This window comes from Dama dama, chromosome 25 (assembly GCF_033118175.1).
Source record: "Dama dama isolate Ldn47 chromosome 25, ASM3311817v1, whole genome shotgun sequence".
Taxonomy (NCBI): domain Eukaryota; kingdom Metazoa; phylum Chordata; class Mammalia; order Artiodactyla; family Cervidae; genus Dama; species Dama dama.
This window is the reverse complement of record NC_083705.1, coordinates 43,325,280-43,341,760: the sequence shown is the minus strand read 5'-3', so window position 1 is coordinate 43,341,760 and position 16,481 is coordinate 43,325,280. Positions and strand designations below refer to the sequence as shown.

Below are 16,481 nucleotides of genomic sequence, written 5' to 3'. Positions count from 1 at the left end.
TTGGGGAGGAAGGGAAGATCAGCTCTCATTGATACACCTTGTATGAATCCTGGAGAATCCAGTTACGGTTTTTGGGTTATGCTTATTTTGGTTTGGACTTTGAGGGACTGTTCTGAACAGAGACGTTTAGGCTGTAGAAAGCACACGTTTTTTGGATACATGAAACCTCTCCAACAGCAAAGACTACCGCCAACTCCAGCTGTTTGCTGTCCTGCCTAGACTCCTGCCTGCCTCCAACAGCACCCCAGCAGCCGCACGTCATTGTGGTTTCTGACTCCGAGGTGGCCCTGTCTTGGAAACCTGGAGAGAGTGAAGGAAGCTCTCCTGTTCAGTACTATTCTGTGGAATTCACCAGGTAAGTCTGTGTGTCACATTCAGAAGCTAAATGTACTGACCTCAGGTATTCCAAACACCATAGAAGTCTCCATTGCATGTGTATTGAAGAGATGACAAAGGCCTGGAGGCCTGACTTGGGCCAGCACCAGCCTCCAGCTGGCTTTGATAGTGGGTCATCTGGTAAACCTATCTATACTCACCTTACCTCGTCCCCATTTCCCTGCCTCAGTCAGACTGTCCCAGCCTCTGAAAACTCCTGAGGTACCACTGCCAACCAGCTTTTCAAGCTCACCACTGCATTTCAAGCTCAAGACGTAACTCCCTGGCTCTGAAATATGATGATTGAAGTGTATGTTTGATGGTGACTTTTCTCAAGGGAGAGGGGAAAAAACCTTTAAAAACAAGTGCAACGCATTGTTCCCTTTACATCCATATTGCTGTGGGGCAAGTTTCTTGGTTTGGTTTCAGCTTTTTTCCCTCATCTACTCCAGCTCTCATATTCAGCTCATCAGAGGGTAGAAGAGTGATTAGAAGTTCTTCTAAGAACTTACACATGTAAAAACATGGATTCTCAATGCTGCTGTGTAATTTTAAGCAAAAACAAAAACCAGAAGAACACCCCAACCAACCAATGAGCAAAAGTAAATCCCTATCTAGGACTCTTCCTTTGAGCTCTAGTTGCAGCTGAATTTTGAATGGAGTGCCTAGCTGAGGAAAACACAGTTTGTGGAGTTGGTGTTCTCTACATTAAAAGTGACAGGGTTTGTCTGAGGCCAGTTGCTTCATGGATTCATAAAGAGACTTGTTTAGCACCTCATTCCTGAGGCTCTCTGAAGCTGGGACAAAGGATTTTGGTAGGATTTGATTAGCTCTGCTTCCGTTTCTTGACTTCCTAGCCTATTTTTTGGTAGTAGAAACAGATATTTGTCTCTTCAGAGAAGTCCCACCCTGAGTCTCTTTAATGCGTGAGTACAGAGCTCATTTCAGGAGAGACTTATTGAACTGCAAGTGGCAGAAGCGTGAAAGATGAGACTGTAATGTCCTGGTCCCTGTGACGGTCAAGTCCTGTGAAAAATCTCAATTCGAAGAAGACGAACTCCGGGTCACATCAGCAGTCTGTCTCCCTCCATCTCTGACTGTGCTTTCCCCTTTATTGGCTTTATTTTCAGGCTCTTCCAATAGTGTGGCAAGATGGCCACCAGGCCCTGAAAGCTTGCTGTCTCCTAGCCTGGCTCCCCACTGGAGAAGAGTGGCTCTTTCTCAGTGGACCCATTGGAGCCTTAGCATTTACTCTAGTTGGCCAAGCTCCAGTCCCAATCATAGTGGCTAAGGAGAAAAGTATCCTAATTAGCCAGGCACTTATATTTTGAGCTCTGGAACTAAGGACTGGTGGGTTTACTCAGATCTGAAATATACGAATTGAGGGTTCCTTAAGGTTGCATCTTTAAAGGAAAATTGTGCAATTAATGGAAAAGAGAGGAACCGATGCTGGGAAATTTTAAAAATAAATAAAAGATGTTCTCAGAAAAGCTCCAGACCAATGCCCTTCACTGAAGATAATCTACAGTCCTGCTGTTGAACAGATTTGGTAGGCAAAGCCTGGAATGTGCCTGGAGTAGAAAGATGCTAAGCCTGGTTTAAATAGTAGTAAAACTGCAACTATAGAAGGTCTTAAAACCTAGCTTTCTCGTCTGTAAAACTTAGAGTGAAACGTATAATTTCTAATTTACTTGTCCAACACAAGCAAAGCAAAGTGTAATACTTTCAAATTTTGAAAAATGTGCAATGTTTTTCATAGTAGCCCAGCAGATCATCTCTGTAACTTCCAGCAAAGATGATGGCTATCATTTACTGTTAATTTTGTGGTAAAACATGTGTTTTTTAAAAACTTAAGTCTGATGTATTGGTAAAAGGTGAAAATTACAGTTTCTTCACCTGTGTGTGGGCTTCCCAGGTGATTTAGTGGTAAAGAATCTTTGATCCCTTGGTTGGGAAGATCCCCTGGAGAAGGAAATGGCAACCCACTCCAGTATGCCTGTCTGGGAAATCCTATGGACAGAGGAGCCTTGTGGGCTACAGCCCATGGAGTTTCAAAAGAGTTGAACATGAGTTAGGGACTAAACAACAACCCGTGCCAACAAATGAAAGGAGAATATGAAGGATGGATTTAGAACCAGAACTGGAAGGGAGTGCTTGCTGCCTCTTCTTTCACCAGCAGGGGGCACTGTGTAAGCCACTTTTCCTCCTTTGGCCACACACAATGCCTTCTACAGTTTGAAGTCTCCAAAAGGAGAGTGTCTTAAGAGGACTTGGGTAAAAATAGTTTACTTTATTTGGAAGAGGGAATGAGAAAGTCAGGAGGGGGATAGAGGACATATGACTTGTGTTACAGAAGTCACTTCTACAGGCAGTGGGGTTTCTATAGGGGTCTGACTCCATGGAGTTCTCTTTGGAGCACAGATTTCCTCTTGAATTTGCTTATCAAAAAGATAGGAGCCATTTTTCCCTGGTAAAACTTCCCACCCTTCCAGGCTTGGCTGGCCTGTGGATTAAGACAGTAGGTCTAGGGATCGAAGGAGCAGTGATGTGAGCACAGTGTATACTTTAGGTTCTGTGCTGGCCTTGAGAGGCAAGTTAGGCTCACAGGAAACTGTATCGAAGCTGCTGCCGAATCAGGACAAGGGCAGATGACACAGGCCCCAAAAGCAATGACGACGATGCCCTTATATGGGTGATAAATAAACATGGGTGATAACTTCTTCCCGCCTTCTAGTGCATCATGAGGAGGACCAAGTAAATTCACATACGAGAAAGAACTTTGTAGATGTCAAAAATCTAAACAAGTGTAAGGTGTATATGGGTGTTATGTACCTACATTTAACAATTATAATTCAACAAAAAATGGATCTTAACATTGAGAATGTTATTACATCTAACATTTGAGAAACTCAGGCCCCAAATTCTATGTGTAAATATTTTAAAGGTATATACCATTTTAACAAACTGTTCATTTTTTTTTTTTTTATGTTTATCTTAACAAGTATGTCTTTACAATGTCCTGGAAAGCTAGGTTCAAATTGAAGTGTTCCAAATGGAATATGGTGGAATGGGGAAAGCTAGCTTCTGGTTCCAGCTCCTATACTAGGGATTCTGCTTCTGTTATCTCTTCCGAATATGTGCTCTTAGTCAAGTTAGTTTATCTCAGAACCTCCATTTCCTTACCTATAATATTAAGCTAATGTGACCCTCATTGAAGAATTGTTGCTTATAGTCTTCAAAAAGTTTATTCATAGTAGACATTCTGTATCTGTTTCCTTTTCCCCATACCACTATTGCCCCTTTACAAAGAAAGAAATTGAGGCTCAGTTGCTTAAGTTGCTTTGCCAAGGTAAAATGACTGGTTAGGGACAAAATGAAAATTAAACCTCAAGTCTCCTGATTTCCAGCCCAGTGCTCTTTCTACAAAGCCCCACGTCCTCTTCACGTGTGCGATCCACCTTTGGAGAGGTAAGCATGGACTCAGCCCGCCTGGAGCCCTGCTGGCTGAGGAAATGGGAAGCCTCATCTTAGGCTGCTGTTTGCTGTTATTCCAGAAAGAAAGCTCTCGCAGCTTGTTGTGCATTTAAAGTTTGGCTGCAAAATAAATCCCCACATTCATTTGTAAACATCTCAGACTCTATCCCATTTCATTCGAGAGCCTGAGGATATGTGTTTAGAGAGAGCTTTCCTGGACTGTCAATCAGAAACTGCAGTTAGTGTGAGAGAGACTTTGGGGGTCTTCAGTTTTCTTTTTTCCCAAAGAGGTCTGTTTAATGCTTAACATTGATTTTTTTTTTTTTTTTTTTTTTTGCCCAGATACCTCCTGTGTACAAAAACATCCATGACAGGTCTCTGTGTGAGCCAAAAAGTTTATTTTATATCCAAAAGGCAGGCTCTTGACAGCCCAAGGCTAAGAAATTATAGAATCAGTGTATTGCCAGTGGTTATCCTCAGGTTTCACCTTCCTGAATGTGAAGTTCTTGCCTGAGTTCTATCATTTGGAAGATGAGATTCCAGTCCTCTCTCTTGGTAGGCGCTTATACATCAGTTGCTCTTCTTATTCAACAGGGATAATGATATCAAAGGCACTGTCACAAAATAGACTAAAAAGTTTCTGAAGAAATATTTAATTGGCTAATAAAAGATTAACCTGAAAAACTATGGATGGGCTACTGACTGATTTTCTGCTAGTTGTGTTCGTATTTGGACATTTCATGTATTTGTGATGCTCTGAAAGGGGGCTTCCCTTGTGGCTCGGACAGTAAAGAATCTGCCTGCAATGCAGGAGACTCGGGTTCAATCCCTGAGTCTAGAAGATCCCCTGGAGAAAGGAATGGCAATCCAGTATTCTTGCCTGGAGAATTCCATTTGGACATTTCATGTTATTTGTGATGCTCTCTTAGGTTATGGGCTTTAGGACCAAGCAAAGTTTTGTTCCTAATCCAGCTTCTACCTCCTGTAAATTGGAGGATACCTACACACGAGCACCTTAAACAGGTCCTCTCAGTATCAGAGGGAGAAGGCAATGGCACCCCACTCCAGTACTCTTGCCTGGAAAATCCCATGGATGGAGGAGCCTGGTGGGCTGCAGTCCATGGGGTGGCTAAGAGTCAGATAAGACTGAGCGACTTCACTTTCACTTTTTACTTTCATGCATTGGAGAAGGAAATGGCAACTCACTCCAGTGTTCCTGCCTGGAGAATCCCAGGGATGGGGGAACTTGGTGGGCTGTCATCTCTGGGGTTGCGCAGAGTCGGACACGACTAACGCGACTTAGCAGCAGCAGCAGCAGCAGCAGCAGGATCAGAGAAGAGGTTTGGTTTCTGGCTCAGGCAGGATGAAGCTTTCAGATGAGAGTAATCTTCATAATCTCTCCCAAAGTTGCCCTGGGGGCTATTCATCAGCTTCCTTATTTACAGTAGATTTTAAATTTTTAATCAGTGTAGAAAATATTTGAAGAGGCAAATTCTAAGTAAGCCTGCAGGCTGTAACATATTTTGCAATGATTTTAAAACTTTTTCCTCCTGCTTTTCTAGAACAGAAAAACCATGCATTTGAGGTAGGAAAGATATTTTATTTCTAAAGTGATACTGAAAATTTCTTTGTGGGCAGCAATCTTAGTGTTCATTAAAATACAAACCAAGCATAAATATAGCTACCTATGTTTTGAAATATTTTGGCTATAAATATCTGAGAAACTTTCCTCCTGCTGCCTAAGAATTTCCCTAGGGTAAGTGCTTTTCTCATAAGCAAAAAATATATACTATGGTGGCAATGAAAATCCAAAGGCCTGGAAAAACAGTCCTTTGAAATTTCAATTGAGGAAACATATTCCATATATGCTATCTATCAAGTTGGTTAAAGGTGAAAATAGTTTTATTTAACTTACCTATACAGTAAGTCCCCTACATATGAACCAGTTCTGTTCGGAGAGTGTGGATTTGTAAATCCAATTTTTTTCATAAGTCCAACAAAGTTAGCTTAGGTACCCAACTAACACAATCGGCTATATAGTACTGTACTGTAATAGGTTTATAACATTTTTCACATAAATAGTATATAAAAAACAAATAAAAAATAGAGAAAACATTTTTAATCTTACAGTACAGTACCTTGAAAAGTACAGTAGCTACATCACCACTGTACAGTACTGTCCAGTAAGGTACACAAAAACGCAGCCACTTGTAGCAGATATATGCATGTGACACCAGACATGTGAACTAACTTACACGATTGGCCATGCGATCGCATGTTCACATTTTGAAAGTTCACAACTTGAAAGTTTGTATGCAGGGAACTCACTATGTAGATTTTTCTGTAGGTGTAACCTGATTGGTTAAAATTGCTTCAGAGCTTTGCACTGTCCACTGTTAGAAAGGGCAGATTAAAACTCTTTTCAATAATTTTCAATAAAACTATTCTCAATAAAAAGGCCACTTAGGCTAACTTTGAGTCCATGTGAAAGTTCAAAATATTTCTGTGTGTTTTAGGGACATAGGTCAAGAAATGATCTCTAAATCTCAACCCAAGACAAGAATACTAATAAATATGAAAAAGAAGTGCTTCCTCTCTTTTCTCTTTCACACCTTTCTGCCTAAATAATTCCCTGGTCCCTTGCAGAGGCCTCCCCTAATAAGACTTGAAAAAATCATCTTCACGCAGAGCTGCTTTTAAACTAATTGTAATGTCTACATATTGGTTTTACTTGAGACTCTCAAGGTCATGCACACCTGGGTGGGTTTTGAAAATTATTTTACAAATTGATATTTTTATTAAAAGTCATCATCTGTCTTTACATCCCATCATCAACTTCCTCGGGCTACAAGTAGCAAGTGAATTTAATTAGTTTCTTCTTAGGCATTGACCCTGCAAAGACTGTTCCTGAAATGAAGATCAAGTCTGGGATTCAGAGTGGAAGCTGAACGGATTATGGATTTTCCTTGAATAGTTTTAAGGGATGACAAGGTCACCGTCTTTGAAGGTTAAGGAAGTGTTCCGTTCAGAACTGAGTCTTACAGTCCAGTATTTGGTATCATCTCTTGGGTTCAAGTTTGTCCACATGTGGAATCAGAAGACACAGTTCTGAGCTGGCCTCTAATCTTGGGGACAAGTGGCTTGATTCCAGTTTTAAGCTTTCTTATATGTGAAATAAGGCTGAACAGTTTGACTTCTAAAATCTGATGACTCTGATTTTCTGTCCTTGTGACCTTGCCTCCTTGTCCAATGCTAGTCTCCACCATTTTTAAACCATAAGATTTTAGTTAGATTACTTAACTTCTCCGTGCCTCAGATAGAAGAAAGGAGATAATTTCCTTACCTCACAGAGTTGTTATGAGATTAAATGAGTTAATGCATGCATAATGCACGGAACAGCACTTGTTATACAATAAGTGCTTGATCAGTGTGAACGATTCTTAGTAAGGCTTTTATGATAGGTCTTTTCTGTTTTCCTTTGTAGCCGTGTTCTTTCTTGTCTGGAGGTCTTCATGCTTGCTATCCTCTGCTAGCGTGGTTCTTCTACTTCTTTACTTAGCTAACTAACTCTTGTTCATCCTTCAGTTCCCCTGCTTAAGTACCACTTCCTCTAGGAAGCCTTCCCTGAATCCCTGCCCCCACCTCAGACTAGGTTAGGTATACCTGCAACATTTACTAGCAACACTCAGCACACTTGTAATTACTTGTTCAGTGTCTGTCTTCCTTGCCAGGACGTGAAGGTAATGTCAGACTTGCTCCGCTCTATGGAATGAGATACCTAGCATGGAGGGAACATGTCAGCACATGTCAGACAGGTGCTGGAGAACATTTGGACACAGGAGGTCGTGGGATTGAATCCAGAGAATGTCAACAACTAGCTGCCACCTTAGCAAGATCCTTAACCCTCTGAACCTTACTTCCCTTGGCTGTAAAGTAGGGATGGCAATAGTGGATACTTCAGGAGGGTTATGAAGATAAATAGATGTCTACTTTCCAGGTGGTGCAGTGGTAAAAGTATCTGCTTGCCAATGCAGGAGACACAGGTTCGATCCCTGGGTAGGGAAGATCCCCTGGAGAAGGAAATGGCAACCCACTCCAGTATTCTTGCCTGGAGAATTCCATGGACAGAGGAGCCTGGTGGGCTACAGTCCATGGGGTCACAAGGAGTCAGACAAGACTGAGCGACTGAGCAAGCACAATATTTAGAAGAGTGGCTTGCGGAAGAATGTTTTTAAATATCAATTCTTTTCCTTACCCTGAGCCACATGGAAACGTATGGCCACACTAGTCACAGGAGAGTCAATGAATCCTTTAGCACTAATTTCCAAGACCACAACCATAACCAACATCCTTCCTTAACAACTATAGAAAAAAGAAGCAGACAAAACCCAAACTGGATCTGCACGCGTGTCTCCTCTCCTTCCCCCCAATCCAAAGTTGTTCATTGCTTTTGTTTTCTCGTCATAAAAGGGATAGCGGTATGTGGTAACACTTCAAATAATGCCTAATGTATAAGACTAACATGAAGGTTCCCATTGTGATTTTATTTCATATTGAATGATAACTTCTATTTTGGAGACTTTATAACAGGCAAGTGAACTGCCAACTGCCAGCTTGTTTCATAGTGTTTTACTAGAGTTTATAGCAATAACTGGGCAAATGTCTGTAACATTTAACAGTGATGTAGCTCTGTGTTGGTTTTCCTGCCCTCAAAAGTATAAACTTGATATATTTAAAGAATTGTCCTTACACAGTTAATTTTGGAGAGAATAGAAAACAACAGCAAAAACAACAAAAAACTGCCTTTCTTTTCACGAAAATATTAAGAAAGTTGTGCTAATTATGGACCTTCCTTGCTACCAACAGTAGAAGTAGAAATAAGCAAGAATAGGCTTGTTTGGATGTCAGCTACCATTTCATGTTAACAAGTGGTGGTTTGTGAAAAATTCTCTCTTTTTACCTTTAGTTTTCAAATTGAAAATCTCAGAACCACCTTCCAGAGTGGTGCCTAGTCCTCGAAATTCTGGTAGCCATCGAGTTTCTCCACTCAGGCTCAAAAGGAAGGGCGATTGTGAATGTTTTTGTAGAAGTTTCACCTACAGTTCTACAGATTGATGGCTTAAAGCTTCAGTGCCTCCTACCGTGAGCTTTCCTGCTGTAATCCCTGATCAGATTGATGGGAGGTGACACAAATCGAATTCTTGCATACCAGCATTGGGAGTCATTTGTAAACTGTAAATGAAATTGAGCTCTCTAGTTGCCCCGCCAGGGACAAATTGCCAGCTGAGTTTATCATTACTCCATTCTAGCCATCTGTTTGTCGTTTGGTTGGGTAGAACCAATTCATAAATGAAGAAAGCTGAAGGTCAAATAATACATCGTTGTTGTTTTTTTTCCTTGACTGTGATTACTTAGCGGTTTTGGACTTCCTCTGCAGTTCATTTTAATATAGAGCAAATCTTGCTTAAAACCAAGTCTGTAAAATTGAGAGAGACTTAGAGACCTTCCTGAGCATGAGATTTTCTTTCACTCCTTTGTGTTCATTCTGGATAATCTATGGGATCTTAAAGCAGGGTGCTTAACCTGCTGTCTGTATGTCCCCAAATGGTTCATGGATAGAAGGCCAGGGGTCCCTGAACTTTGGTTGGACAAAAATTACATCCTTAGTTTTACCAGCTGAAATTTAATTTATTCAGATACAAATGTAGTCAACTAACTGCAGTGGCATTAGCAATTCCACTGCCTTTGTCATCATTAGAATCATAGATATGTTCTTATCTTGTTACAATTGTTACATGTATCTCAAAATCCCATTTATGCATATCACTACGATGAAATTATTATAGTTAATTAATCCATTTCTAGGTATTATTTAATGCATTAATGAAGAAGTATAATGATACGTATATTGACTTATCATAATTTTATTCTTGTTTTGGTAATTGTTTCTAGTATATTTAATCTGGTATAGACTTCCTTTGTAATCCTATGCATTTTATTTTATGTATTTAAAGATATTATTCTAAGAAGGGATTCCAGGCTTCTACAGATGGTTAAAGTAGCACAAACAAGGTTAAAGACTATTGTCTTAGACCAAGGGTCGGCAAACTCTTTCTCCAGGGCCAGGTAGTAAATATTTTGTGCTTTGCCAGCTGTGTGGTCTTTGTCTCAGCTATTGAACTCTGCCTTTGTAGCAGGAACACAGCCATAAATAATACCTAAACAAATGGGTGTGGTTGTGTTTCAATAAAACTTTATAAGAACTGACAGCCAGCTGAAGTGTGCCACTCCCTGGTTTAGAGCATCATGTTATTCCCAATGTCCAAGCCTGAAGATATTTCAGTTCAGTTCAGTTCATCCTTATGAGCACACATTCATCCAAACATGTACATGTTGAGTATCCTCCATGTGCAAAGCATGTACTAGAGATTTTGGGGTCAATCGGCTACTACCTTTGCTTGGAGAGTGCAGTGGGGAAGACAGAGGAGCAGAGTCCAGAGTGGTGAGTGTTACTGGCAGGAGCGGGGGACCAGGGGCCTAGGGGAACACAACTTTGACATTTAACCCAGTTCTGAAGGAATCTGGGAAGGCTTCTTACAGGAGCCAAGGAGGGTACATCAGTGATAATGGGGCACAAGGGGAGAGAGGAAGCAGTGTGGAACGGCTTAGGCCAGAAGAAGCTACTCTAGCAGTGTCTTGGAGGCAAAAAGAAAAAGTTCTTGGACTTGTTTAGGAGCCTGGAGCTTCGTGTGGTGAGAGAGAAGCCTGGGTAGGTAAGCGAGATTTTGAGCAGGAAAGACTTTATAAAGGATCTCATGTGCGTCCTGAAGGGAATACGGAGCTCCGGGAAGTGTCAGGCAGGAAAGGGGCTGATAGAATTTGCATTTTGAAAGATCATGCAGACATTCCAAGGATTGCAGAGATGAATAAGACAATAAGAATGTTCATGAGCTCACAGCCTAGTAGGGAAGACAGAAATATAAAATTACATTAGAAAGTAATATAGTCAGTGTAATGGTAGAATCAGATTTAAGAGGTGAGAGAGTCCAGAGAAGAATCATTTCAATTCTCTTTTGGAAATGATGCTTAGAAGGAATAACATGAAAGAAAATATTGAGGGAAAGGGCTTCCAAATAATCCAGGGTCCTCCAGGAAACATTAAATCATGGAATGCTTGGTCCCATATTGAGGTAAGGAGGACATACATATCTTGGGTTGTACTGTAATTAGACTTTTGGTCCACTGTGTCTCAGGCCCTGAAGAGTGGCTTCCACTGTCAAGGCCATTCTGGATGTTCTATGAATCCCCTAGAGGGCTGTTTTCTGCTCCAACAGATTCCACTCTCAAAAGCATTTTCTTAGCAGGATTTAACTGTTCCTAGTCCTATTTCCGGAGAAGGCAATGGCACCCCACTGCAGTGTTCTTGCCTGGAGAATCCCAGGGACGGGGGAGCCTGGTGGGCTGCCGTCTATGGGGTCGCACAGAGTCGGACACGACTGAAGCGACTCAGCAGCAGCAGTCCTGTTTCCTAGTTAACGTCTGTAACATGCTTGAATGTTACTCCTCACCTCAGCTCAAACTTCCCAGAGAAGGGGTTCTCAACCTATGGACTCATTAGAAGGTCGAGAAATCAGTTGAAGGTGTCCTGGCCAACAGTTTTTCGAAAGTAAAGTGGAACAGAAAAGAAAATTATCAGAGGGCATCACACATAATAAAAGTAAGAATTCTTTTGTGAAACGTGTTTCAGTTGTGTTTGGGTCACAGTGTTCAGTGTATGTCTTATTGTGGATCATTCAAAAATGTTGAAAAACAGGGCCGTAAAGAGTGTGTATCTAGAGCTCGTGTGCGGTACTGTGCTTAAGTTCCCTCAGTCCTGTCCGACTCTGTGTGACCCTATGGACTCTAGCCTGCCAGGCTCCTCTGTCCATTGGATTCTCCAGGCAAAAATATTGAAGGGGTTGTGCCCTCCTCCAGGGATCTTCCCTACCCAGGGATTGAACCCAGGTCTCTTACATCTTCTGCAGAAAGGCAGGTTCTTTATCACTAGTGCCACCTGGGAAGCCCTTAGTGGGATCTTACCAGTGTTAAAAAGAAAAAAAAAAAAAAAGAAAGGTAAAGAAGATAAAACAGTAAAGTGAATAACAGTAAGGATAAGTGATTTTTCTTAAAATTTTTCTTTCACCTTTGTACTCACATTTAAGTCATAGAGTATGCATATATGAATAGGTGTATTGGGTTGCTTTGCAAAAATGTATTTCTTACTGTGAGTTGAAGTCAGAGACGTTGAATGAAGTCAGAGACGTTGAATGAAGTCCAGCCTCGGACTGTGTTCAGAAAGTAGCTGGTTACATTTCTGATTGATCATCACCCAACCTCTGCTTTAAGACAGCCACCAATGCAGAGCTCAGCCCTCTATGCAGTTGACTTCGTTGTCAACCATTCTTAATTGCCATCGAGGGGTCTTCTTTATAAGGCACTGCCATTGGTCTCCTTGTAAGGAATTATTGGGTCTCCTATTCCGATATGAAAAACACTGAAGGCGTTTTCACCATCTTCATTTGACCATCTTATCTCTCCTCTAAAGACACTGGCCTATGTTCGCTGTATTCTAACTCAAGCCAGACGATAACCAGTCCTTTGAACTCTGCCTCAGTGGAGATGGGTCTAGAGCACTTCTGCCAAGTGATCAACCCAGAAAGCCATTTTTTCCCCCAGGATATGAACACTGGACCTTTTCAACAGCAGGTTGTCCAGAGAATTCATATTGAGTTTGTGATCAGTACCCCTGCTTCCCCATAGATCTTTGTCACACTGGGTTTTTTCTACCGTATGTCTATGCCATTTGCTTTCTAAAAAGAAACCCAAATGTGAGATTTTACATTTATCATTTTAGGTGGCTTTGCCCTTTTGTTTCTGCACGCAAGATTGTCTTGAATTTTTGTTTTGTCATGAATGTCTTATGAGGCCATGTTCCAAGCAACTATTTGCATTTCCTAAAGCTCCTCTTTTTCAGATAGTTGGTTAGTGTATAGAAACAGAACTGATTTTTTAATTTTTTTGTATCTTGCAACTTTACTGAATTCGTTCATTAGTTCTGGGTGAAGTGTTTAAGGTTTCCTTTGTATGATACCATGTCATCTGTAAACAGAGACAGTTTAGCTTCTTCCTTTCCAATTTGGATGGCTTTTATTTCTTTTTCTTGTGTAATTGCCCTGGTTAGAACTTCTAGTACTAGTTTCACAGAAATGGTCAGGGTGGGCACCTTTGTTCACCCTGCTACTGATCTTAGACGAAAATTGTTTAGCTTTTGACGCTGAGTATGATGTTAGCTGTGGGTTTGTCGTGTATGGCCTTTATTATTGTTGTTTTAGTCACTGAGTCGTGTCTGACTCTTTGCGACCCTATGGACTGTAGCCCATCAGGCTCTTCTGTCCGTGGGATTTCCCAGGCAAGAATACTGGAGTAGGTTGCCATGCTTTTCCCAGGGGATCTTCCCAACTCGGATTGAGCCTGTATCTCCTGCATTGGCAGATGGATTCTTTACCACTGAGCCACTAGGGAATCCTGTGGTCCTTATTATGTTGAGGTAAATTCCTTCTGTACATAACTTGTTGAGAGTTTTTACCATGAAGCATGTGGAATTTTGTCGAATGCTTTCTCTGCATTTATTGAGATGGTTATCTGTTTTTCTCCTTCGTTCTGTTAATGTGGTGTATCAGTTCAGTTCAGTCTCTCAGTCGTGTCCGACTCTTTGGGACCCCTTGAACCACAGCACGCCAGGCCTCGCTGTCCACCACCAACTCCCAGAGTTTACCCAAATTCATGTCCATTGAGTCAGTGATGCCAGCTAACCATCTCATCCTCCATCGTCCCCTTCTCCTCCTGCCTTCAATCTTTCCCAACATCAGGGTCTTTTCAAATGAGTCAGCTCTTTGCATCAGGTGGACAAAGTATTGGAGTTTCAGCTTCAACATCAGCCCTTCCAAAGAACACCCAGGGCTGATCTCCTTTAGGATGGACTGGTTGGATCTCCTTGCAGTCCAAGGGACTCTCAAGAGTCTTCTCCAACACCACAGTTCAAAAGCATCAATTCTTCAGTCCTCAGCTTTCTTTACAGTCCAACTCTCACATCCATACATGACCACTGGAAAAAGCATAGCCTTGACTAGATGGACCTTTGTGGGCAAAGTAATGTCTCTGCTTTTTAATGTGTGGTGTATCAGACTTCTGATTTGCTTACATTGAACCATTCTTTCATCCCAGGGATAAATTACCCTCGTTCATGTAAGATCCTTTTAATGTGTTATCAAATTTGGTTTGCTGCTATTTTTTTTCTATTTCTGTGAAAAATGGCATTGGAATTTTAATAGGGATTGCATTGAATGTGTCCCACTGCAGTATCCTTGCCTGGAGAAATCTGTGGACAGAGGAGGCTGGTGGGCTGCTGTCCATAGGGTTGCGCAGAGTTGGACACGACTGAAGCGACTTAGCATGCATGCATGCATTGGAGAACGAAATGGCAGCCCACTCCAGTGTTCTTGCCTGGAGACTCCCAGGGACAGAGGAGCCTGGTGGGCTGCCGTCTATGGGGTTGCACAGAGTCGGACATGACTGAAGTGACTTAGCAGCAGCAGTAGCATTGAATGTGTAGATTACTTTTGATAATATAGACATTTTAACCATACTTATAAGGTATCATCTATAATTTCTACATACATTATTTTCAAGTTAAAATTTTAAAGTCACTTGCAAAGTTACCTGATTGCAAATTCTTCTGGAATTTTATAATCTTTTCACTGTTTTATAGTTGTCTTGCTTTCACTTAGTTCAAAGGCAGTTGTATTTTAGTGGCTCAGCTTTACCAAGTCTTTCAAAAGCATTAACGTAGCTATCACCTATATTTTTTTACTCATATTCACTAGTTTATATAATATTGCATTAAATGACATAAGTACAATAACAAACACAGAAATCATAAATAAATTTGGGAACAAACCCAATGGATAGCTAGATTAATGGGAGCAAGTGAGGATCATTGGGTAACCTGACAGATTGGTAGAGGCTGATAAGGAAAGCTTTGACTATGTGTGATATACAGAGAGGTGCCATATGTTCACTTACCTACTTACTTATGGCTAATGTTTTTATATATTACACCCATCTTTCATACAGATTAATTGGTCATTCATATTAGGGACCCATATTATTTATTTTCTTTGAATATCCCACAGTGTATTTTACATGTAGCTGGTGCTTAATTCATCCATACCATACATAGAACTAATACTGCACCCAGAGATGTTCTATTCCTTTTCAGTTATCAAAACCCAAATATATTTGGAAACTAGCTTAAATTCTTCCTAGTCTTATACTGTTTCCCCAGGATGTCAGTTCACATTGACCCATTCAAAAATATAGCTCTCAAAATATGTGACTTTGCACTGGCTTCCTGCTGGTCCTTAAATGTTTTATCTGCCAATTAGGTTATAAACTCTGTGAAAATGGAACTGTATTTATAGTTCCTTAGAGCCTCCCAGAATATAGCTTCCTTGATGGATGCATGGCTGATAATCATTAATCACTTGCCAAGTGAGTAGCCCAAGGCAGCCACCCACTGGGTTTGATGATACCAAGAAAAATGATTGTCCACTAAGGGTGAACTTGGCAATAGTCAAGGTGGTCAAAATGCCAACGAAAGGAAATAAAACAGAAATATATACCACCCTGTGGTTTTATGACCTTGGATAAATTATTTTCCTTTAGTAGCTACATGGGTAGAAAGAAAGACTGGACTAGAGAGTGACTTCTAAAATTTTGGGGATCATGATTATATTTGAGAATCTGATAAGTGACTGAGGACCCTTTACTTAGGAAAATGAAATGATGTTCACACATAGAATCTTGCATGTAATTTCTGAGAACCCTTAGACACTGGGACCAAACAATCTCTAAGATTCCTGATAACCAATCTGATGCTAACATTGCCAATAGTGATGCTTCACCAAACAATGAGTGAGTCTTGATTATCTGAATCAGCTAACTGGGTTTTGAATAGTCACTGCTGACAGAATTGTATCTGTTCCCTCTGACTTCCGCTGCCCAACCACCTTCCAAAGTTGTCCTACTGGCCTCCTGAGATATAGGATGCACAACCCAACCCTTCCCACTCTGGGAAAGTGTTTAAGTGCCTGCTTTGCTCATGGCTGACCCACTCCAGTGTTCTTGCCTGGAGAATCCCAGGGATGGGGGAGCCTGGTGGGCTGCCGTCTATGGGGTCACACAGAGTCGGACACGACTGAAGTGACTTAGCAGCAGCAGCCATCTTTACCTGGGATGACAGCACTTGCCTTAGTGTACATCTTCCCCTCTAGCCTTTTCCTGATTGGGGAAATTGGCAGGCTAACGTTGCTATGGTGATTTGACTGGCAACTTTGTAGTTAGGATACAATGATTTTACTCAGTGGAAAAAAGATAAAGCTATTATTTGAGGATGCACTAAGACAATACTTTTGCCTGATGATCTCGCTCTCAACCTCACCTTTGCCCTTTTGTACCCCCAAGAGACTCTACAAACATTTAAATGCAAAACTCATGACAAAGTCAGAGGCAAATGTTACCGTTAATGTTAATGT

At 41.2% G+C, this 16,481-nt stretch overlaps 1 protein-coding gene across 1 annotated transcript in view; it reads left to right on the top strand.

The window, feature by feature from the left end:
* Positions 1-16,481, top strand: part of EGFLAM (EGF like, fibronectin type III and laminin G domains) — a 191,142-nt gene that overhangs the window by 80,035 nt on the left and 94,626 nt on the right. Inside the window, exon 6 of the mRNA XM_061129917.1 lies at positions 220-355. Coding sequence (XP_060985900.1) covers positions 220-355 — 136 coding nt within the window. The remainder of the gene's footprint in view (positions 1-219; positions 356-16,481) is intronic.